The sequence below is a fragment of the Citrus sinensis genome, chromosome 6 (genome assembly GCF_022201045.2).
Source record: "Citrus sinensis cultivar Valencia sweet orange chromosome 6, DVS_A1.0, whole genome shotgun sequence".
Classification (NCBI taxonomy): Eukaryota; Viridiplantae; Streptophyta; class Magnoliopsida; order Sapindales; family Rutaceae; genus Citrus; species Citrus sinensis.
The window spans coordinates 18,620,080-18,628,940 of record NC_068561.1 but is presented as its reverse complement, the minus strand read 5'-3'; the positions used below and the strand labels follow the sequence as shown (position 1 = coordinate 18,628,940).

At 31.0% G+C, this 8,861-nt stretch overlaps 1 protein-coding gene across 1 annotated transcript; it reads left to right on the top strand.

Annotated features, from left to right (window-relative positions):
- LOC102614559 (nibrin homolog) lies at nt 1-5,966 on the top strand. Its single transcript, XM_006481265.4, has 14 exons — nt 1-203; nt 317-370; nt 461-728; nt 862-941; nt 1,076-1,206; nt 2,012-2,058; nt 2,561-2,669; nt 2,995-3,081; nt 3,404-3,581; nt 4,292-4,851; nt 5,192-5,253; nt 5,346-5,448; nt 5,528-5,586; nt 5,794-5,966. Exons 1-13 carry the CDS (start codon nt 167-169, stop codon nt 5,579-5,581), a joined length of 1,770 nt encoding a protein of 589 aa, XP_006481328.1. The 5' UTR covers nt 1-166; the 3' UTR covers nt 5,582-5,586; nt 5,794-5,966.
- Nucleotides 5,967-8,861: the final 2,895 nt, after the last annotated feature.

Here is an 8,861-nt window from a genome sequence, read left to right as displayed (position 1 = left end):
TATGTTTATAGCCCAGGTTTGGGAAGAAAGCATAATTACAAACCCCAGAGGCCAGAGGAGAAGAAGGCGCGAAACAAATCGTAAAACGCTGAGTATTAGTTTGCATTGGCTTTTGATGGTGATTCAATCACTGAAGAAGTTTTTGTTTCATCGAAAATAAGAAATCATGGTGTGGGGTCTCTTTCCAATCGATCCTCTCCCAGGTTCCTTTCATCATTTACCCCAATTTTCTCTTCCATTTTTCCATCATTTTTTCTTTTCTTTCTAGGCTCTTACTCCGACTTAAAATTAATTTAATTCAGTTTTATGTTCACAGGTGAAGACAAGTACTACATTTTCAGCAAAGGGAATTACAAAGTGGGTCGAAAAGGTATTAGCTATTTAATTGTATTTGGATATTTGTACTGATGGTTGAGTATATGATATATTATGTATGGCTAAATTTATAAATTTCTTTTAGGTTGTGATATAATTATTAACAAAGACAAAGGGGTTTCGCGTGTTCACGCGGAGATATTGGTTGATGAAATGATTTCTTTGAACCCCTTTCAAGACAAATCTTCTAAGGTTTCCACTACCAGAGTTCGGATTAAGGATTGCTCAAAATATGGAACATTTATTAATAAGAATCTTGGGTCGAAGGAAAAAGTTCATGAATTTCCAAATAAAGAAGCAACCTTGAAGGATGGTGATTTGGTTTCATTTGGAACCGGTAATGCTACTTACAGGTAACTTCCTTGAACTTGGGTTGGGCATTTTCGTTTGTTTTTTATTATTTAGGACTCCTATGCTTGTATTAGTTAACTGTTATGTCGAACTCTGTTGGTTATGAGTAGTTTCAAATTTTAGTTAATCTTGCAGGTTTTGTTATGCTCCACTCATACTCTTTGTTGACTCCTTCCAAGTAAATGCTCCCCTACAAGAAAAAGTTTCATCAATAGGTTAGTGAGACGCAATTTCTTAGTAGGAAATTTTCTATATGTATTCGCTAATATTTAATGAAGATTCTACTCCTGCTTAAGAAGCCATGTGCTTTGTGCAATTTGTGGTTAACAAATAATTTCTTGTAATATAGGTGCTTTCATTACTAGTAAGTTTTGCCAAGAGTGCACGCACATTCTTGTTCAGCATCACATGCGAGTGAAAGGGGAACTTCTCGATGCCATTGTGGCTAAGAAACCTCTTGTTGATGTTAGTTGGCTTGAGGTAAACAATTGTTACCATGTTTTCCTTCTCTTTCTTGGGTAGGCATTTCGCTTGCGGTTTAGGTGGTTATAGAAGAGAAGATACACGTAGAGGTGTGAAAGGGGATTGAGGCATTTGGATATTACTCTAGGTTATACATTCTTTTAATCTAGCTTGGATTCTTGCTTTTCATCTCTTCCATATTGTGTTTGATATGAGTTAAAATATGATGGAATATTGGAATAAAGAAGAGTCTTTGTGGTCTGCTCATCCATTTTTTGTTTTTGGTAGTTTCCATTTTTATTAATAAATTCTTTTGTTTCTTAAAAAAAATAAAGAGGAAAAAGAAACTGGTTATTTATTCTGAATGCTTAGGCATCCTCCCTCGCTCGCTCCCTCTCTTTCAACTGTTTCGTTTCCTGGTGGATCTCTTTTTTTTTTTATTTTGACAGTCACACCTGACCAGTGGTCCTGCTTGTAGTCTTGGGATCTCCCTTCCTCACTCAGTCTCTTTTTAACTGTTTCCTGGGTGGATTTCTTATTTTGTAAGAGACACATTTGACCAGCGGTCATTATTTCTTGTGTCTGTACGACACTGTGGATGTAGCGTTTAAAGGGTTCTTTCCATCTTTTCTTCTCTTTCTTGAGTAACTGATGAATTTGCCATCTCATCTTTACTTTAAAATGAAAGCCAGAGCTAGGATATGGTACTGAGTATGTTTGATAACCAAACCAAGAGCATTTATCTAAAAGTTGAATCTAATATGAATGCTATAGCTGTTGTATGTATTTCTGTTTTGTTTACTAATTGCTGTATTATACTTAGGTTGTTGCAGAAAAAAGCATTCGCACTGATTTTCCTGGCTGCAATTCGTAAGTAAATTCATTCTTGCCTGTAGTGGTAGTTCTTGAAAGGAATAGAAGAATACACTTCTTAAATGTATATACTTACATAATATTGTTGTATCTTTCGAAAATGAATTCCTGCTTCCATCATCTCTTCCAAATGGATGTTCCAATACCTTCTTGCCATTTCTCCCCCACCTCTATGAGTTTGATAATACAGCATTGTAGTGCAGCCTATTTTGTTTAAGTAGTTGTATGTTCATGTCAAGAGAAATTGCTCCTACTATTAATTAAACCACAATACATAACCTGCAGTTGGATGATTGGATCCACGTGACAAACCCATAAAACAAATCAGGTTTTACATGATACGTAGTTTGTTAGAAGTTAGTAATTATTAAGCGAGACTTTCCTATAACTTGGTATTTGGACTGACTGGTCACTAAAAGCTATGGTGCTTAAAATTAGGTACACGTAATCTAATGGCGGTCTTTATCTTTTTTTTTTTTTTTTTTTTTTTTTTCATTAGCCATGTTACTACATTGATAATGGAAGGAGATCTGGTTGAACTTGCGAATGTGGATACTCGCGAGAATTGCATGAGGGGGTATACCTTTCTATTGGATTCATCAATCAAGGTGATATTTTTACTCCTACAGTTGTTTAGAAGATTTTGAACTTTATCTCAAACTCTTTTAATTTTGATATATCTGTACTTTTTTTTGGTTAACCACTAAAAATCAAAATTCAAATGTAGTGCACACCTCACATGTTTAACATATATTGTCAATGATTAACTTTTGGTTGCGCCATAATAACATAACTTGTTGATCTTTTAGGGAGATTTAACGAAAATTCTATTTTCTTTTTAAGTGTAATCTACATTGATCTATCATATCTTTAGAAAGATTTTAATGTGTCTTGTATTATTTGCAAAACTACTTATCCGTGGTTTGCTTGCAGTATAAATATGGGGATAAATTGCAGTCGCTGTTGGAGGTGAGTGGTGCAAAGTCTCTCTCCATTCAGAGTTTTTGTCCAAGTAGCCAGGTAGGTGATTCTTGCTCTTCACATATATAAACATACCATGCTTGCATGTAAAGAATGTGGATGACAAACAAATATAATCATAATCACTGCAACAAACATTTGCAATATTTTGATTCTTCTTGTGGTGGGATTTGAACACAAGAATATTGAGGTTTATATATATATATATATATATGTTCAATAACTGTCAGCAACATGGAAAGAGATGTGATAATCAGTGTCATGGATTCTGTTTCAATCTTCCTTGACTTGTTCACACAGAAGACGCACATTTTCTGAGATATTTATCATCTAATATCTTTTAGAAAATAATTTGATGTAGGACTCGGAGTGTGTAGAACATAACAGTGTGGTGTATGTCCTACCAAGAAAGTCAGAAGATTGTTCTAAGTCAATCCTCAAACTCAGTTCACTATCTAGAGTGAATGAAAAAGATTTGATATGTGCTGTTTTATCTGGACATCTGGATCCGTCTGTATTGATATCACCATCACCACCAGGTAAATGATTATTTTATTCAAGATATATAAGTCTTGCTTCTTGATTAACTAACATATGCTATTGGCAACTAGAAATGCAGTAATGCATTCTCAGTATCTTCTAGGTATTTGAACCTTGCGTCTTGGTTAACCGAAGTAATACTACAGGCACATCTTGTGATTACTTGATTTATAAGTTTCTTAACATTCAGAAGATTTAACGTTACATGGTATTGACAACGATATCTCTTTATTTGAACCCATATTTATTTTGGTTGCGTAAATCAATATAACTTTATTTTGTGCACTTATTTAACTCTCTTTCGTGATCTTTGACAGCAATTTTTTTTTTTTTTAATTATACGAGACTATTGTTCATGATACAACATATTACATGATACTACAACTAGTATTTACAATCACATAATAACTGGGATTAGTTTACATAAACTCTTATATAGCACAGCCCAGATTTTAATCCTCTCTGATATTCGAGGGGACTTCAACCTTCACTCAAGAGATGAGGAAGGAAATTTAAATTAAACCCCCACAATGTTTCTGTGGGGTTCGAACCACTTCCCTCACACTTGTGAGGGAGTGGCTCTAGCCACTGGACTAAGGCTCAGTGGTTCTTTGACAGAAATCTTTAACTGCTTTTTATAAATTGCGATCAAGCTTTTCTTTATTTTGTCATAACAAGGTAATAACCTTTTATGTCTGCACTTTTGCAGTACTCATTTCATCTTCATGCTCAACGGATGAGACCGTGGTAGCTGATTCTGATGCTGAAACAGAAGAAGAAACATCACCAGGTCATGCAACAGCTGCTGTCGATAATGAGGAAGCCCCCACATATCTAAGCAAAGAGGAAATATCCATCAATCATGCTGTGAATAGATCCGATAATCAGCATGAAACAGGCCTTAGAGATGGAAACAGTAGTATTGCATATAGATCAGCCGATATCCATGGAGCAGACAGATCAGAGGCTAGTCATGGTGCAGACTTTGGAGATGGATACAGTTGTACTGCAAATAGATTAGAGGATAGTCATTGTGCAGGCTTTAGAGATGGAAGCAACAGTATTGCAAACAGATCGGAGGATCGTCGTGGTACAGGCTTCAGAGATGGAAACAATTGTATGACTACAAGCAGAGAGAAGGCTGATCTGGAACGTGAAAATTCAGATATCATTTACAGCCAAAATTTAGTTGTTAGAGATCTGAATGTAGCTTCCACCATCAGCTCTACAGCAAACAATGGAGTCTTAAATTTCAAACGCTTCAGAAAGGTATTGTCTTGAAATTTTCCATTCCATGCCAAACCATGCATTCTGCTCTAAATTAGACCAAAAAATGTGGCGTTTCTCAGAAATTCATACGTGTCGGTTTCCGTTTCCTTGTATTATTATTCTCCAATCTACCCCTTTTGCTTGAAATCCTCTGCAAAGTTCATGACTGGCCAATCTAGGAGTCATTGTATGTTGAGCATTTTTTTTTATTTATCATTTTGCATGCATCTAGATATCTTGTTTCTGAGTTCTTTCTATTACAAGATGCCTGATGCCTTTTTCTTTCTTTCTTTTTTCTTTTTCCCCCCCTCTTTTTCAAAAATTTTTAATGGTTTTGTAGACAAATATTCAATCAGGGAATAGCTTCAGCAGCCTTATTCCATTTTCAAAGTACCCATATAAGTAAGATCCATGTTCCTCTACTCAATCTGATTCTTGAACTGTAGTCAGAACTTCATATAATATGTTTATTTGAGTTTGTTTTATAATGATAGAGATTCTGACAATGGGACTGAGGAAATGGCCGTGTCTATGAAAGAAGAGAAAAAGAGAAAGCAAATGGAAGCTCTTGCTGAGGACATGTTTAACAGTGCAAAGGTGAGCATTGTCACCTATTTTTCATATATGGGAAGAGTGCAATTTTAAGAAGTTGCTTTCCTTTTGTTAAATTATGTAGGGTAAACGGCGTGGAGTAGCTGGTACCATTTATGGACTCCTTTCTCGTAAATAACCAAGGTGAACCGCTTCTTATTGCTAACTGAGTGTGTGCATTTTGTGTCAGACTTGGGGGGGGGGGGGGGAAGAAGAAACACGGATACTGTAATATCAAATATGAAATGAGCATATATTTTAAAATGTATCACAACATAATCTCTGCTTCATTTTCAAGTTTCAATGGCATAAACTATTAGATAATAGTGCTTTGCTATTTCTTTATCTCAGAAATCCTGTCCTCGCTAATGATCAATCTTCGGAAGCAGATAATTCTGTGTCAGCCATGCCTTGTCCGCCTATTAAAAATCTATGTACATTCTCTATAATCCTACCACTCAACAGCATAACAACATTCAGGGCAAAGTGCATGCTATCAATGTTATAATGCTGCTTTACAAGTACTTTAAATTTATTAAAAAGAAAAATTGAACCAATAATGGTCCATCCAAATGAACCGACTCTGACTGGTCGGTTTGGTTTCGTTCTTTGAGTTTTATCGTAATTTTTTAGTTGACTATTCATAGGAATTTAAGATTAAAAGCTTAACCCTCCTCGGAAAAAAAAAAAGAAAAGATTAAGAGCTTGACCAGGGCTGAGCATTTAGTTAGGTTTTTATAAAATCAAAACAGGGTTCCTCTAATAATGTTTTAATTGTGTACTGTTGGATTTAATCAATGGTATATAATATTTATGCTAAAGAAAAAAAAAATTAAAATAAGGGTAAACAGTTTGTTAACAGTTCAAGCGGTGGATATTTTTTGTAAAATAACTGTGACCACCCTTAGGCCATGTTTGTTTGGGGATAGAGGAGTGGGGAGAGGAAAAAATTTTGATTTCTTTTTCATTTTTCACTGTTTAGTTGGACCAAATTCAATGGAATTAAATTTCCACTAAATTCAAATTTCCATCAAATTAAAGAATTTGTATTCCTTTTTAAACATCACTTTGTTAATTTTATAAAAGTTTAATCTAACACATATTTTTAATTAACTTTAGTTTATGAATCATGAAAGACTAGTTTATTGTTATCCTTTGATTGGAATTATAAAATTTTTATATTATTAAGAGTCATTACTTTTATTATGATAAGTAATAGTGACAATAAATAAAATATTACATCCAATAATATTTAATGGACAAAATGAGAAAAAAATTCATTGTATGTTTTTATATTTCCATTATAAAGATATGGTTTGGGATACTTTAACTTAAAATTTTGACACAATATTTGAGCCGTTAATATCTCATAGTCTAATAGTTAATATTAAAAGTCAATGTAACACTTCATAATGTTATATCCTCCACCAATGAATTGCATGAAATTAATAGTTTAATTTTTTGTTAAAAATTTAAATCAAAATACTTCTCACTATATAGTTATATAGCCATATATATTTTTCAATAATAATTGGTGAATAAAATATTTCTCATTTGTTGTGACTCACATAGTATTATTAATAAAACATATATAAAATATTTTATTGCAATGCCTTTTATTATCATTATTGTTTAGGTATTAATGGTTTGTAATTAAATTCATACAATAAAAATTATTATAAGTCTTTATGTCATATCTTTATATAAAGCATTATAGAAATAACTTTAGTTGTTAATTACATTTATTTTAATGCTATTAAATATTTTCTAATACTAAATGTAAAAGTAAAAAAATGTAAAATTGTAAAGTAAGAGAATTAATACATAATAATTTTAATTCCAAAATTATTTGTATTTCTTTTTTTTGGTGATTTAAAATATTTATCAATTGATTAAATAAAAAATAATTTAAAATGTGAAGAAATATCACAACTTGCAAATTACTTGTTACATAATTACTTATCCATTAAAATTAAATTAAGGGTGAAGATTCTAATATTAAATCCAATGATCCCATCATTGATTGTGGGATTTTTATCCATTATAATATAAATTTTCTTTTATCAATTAATTAAAAAAACTATATTTACTTGCAACATGAATATTACTTGTTATGATTTAAATAGCTAATTTTTTATTTACTATATCAAATGAATGGTAAACATGAAAACACTAACTTCCAAGAGTCCACAACAATGCCATTATCAATGCTGTAAAAACTTATACAATATTATAGAGAAATCCTAAACAAAAATTTAAAGAATAAGTATGTTAAATGGGTGTTAAAAATAATAAATAATTCATGATCAATTATACAAATATCCTTAATATTATATAAAATAATGAGTGTTTTAACATAAGATATTAATTGTTATTAAAATATGTGTGATCAAGTATTTTTTTAGGTTACAAGCAATCTTACCAATGAGTTTATTGATGTACCTATGACATTTACTTAAGTATATATACTTAGTTGTATTATTTATTAGTGTTATCTCATATATAATTAAATTTACCATTGCAACTTATTTATTTAATTTGTGTTAAATAACCTACTTAATATTATATTTTATATTTAATGATAATAGATTTTGGAAGATTTATTTAAAAACGATTATCACATTACAAATTTAAAGGAATTTAAAGGAGGGTTGAGAAGTAATTTTAAATAAAATATATTATTTAAATGAAATTACTTCAAACTTTAAGGGTGGTCAAAGTTAATTTATAAAATTTTAAATTATTATTTTTAATACAAATATTATATATTATTGATTAAATCGAATGATACACAATTAAAATATTATTGAATTAAGGAGAAATTCAAAAAATTATTTGATCGGCTTAATAGATAAAATAAAACTATTTATATTTTCATAGACCAAATGGTTTGGATATTCAGTTTTTATCAAAAATAAAAATTATTTGATTCGGTTTAATAGGTAAAATCGAATTACTATATTTTCACAAACCGAATGGATTGTATTCGGTGCACAAACCTATCGTAAGTTTAATTAAGAAAAAAGGCCAAAACCTAAATCTAAATGGATAACGTAAATGAACCACTTGGGCGCCCAAGTGGCTAGAAGTGGTGCGAGCCCCGTTTTTTTTTTGGATTTTAGAGCTCAATGAAGTTAGTCTTTTTCTTAAAATGAAAGTTAAACGATACTCGAATATTTGAAAGAGTTAAAAATTTAAAGAGTTAAAAATTTAAACGGTGTCATATTAAAATTAATGTAAATAAATTTTAATAATTTATATAATATAAATATAATGAATAATATTTAAAAGAGTTAAAAATTTAAATGGTATCATATAAAATTGATATAAATAAATCTTAATAATTTATATGATATTTATGTGGTATAAATATAATGAGCAATAGTTGTCTTAAAAAAAAAAAATAGATAACAAAGGAA

What these genes read in the sequence shown, in the direction of transcription:
- LOC102614559 (XM_006481265.4), top strand. Translation starts at nt 167, where the DNA reads ATGGTGTGGGGTCTCTTTCCAATCGATCCTCTCCCAG. An exon ending in TCCAATCGATCCTCTCCCAG is followed by an intron (nt 204 to 316) that starts GTTCCTTTCATC and finishes TTATGTTCACAG; the next exon opens with GTGAAGACAAGTACTACATT. An exon ending in GTTTTTGTCCAAGTAGCCAG is followed by an intron (nt 3,082 to 3,403) that starts GTAGGTGATTCT and finishes AATTTGATGTAG; the next exon opens with GACTCGGAGTGTGTAGAACA.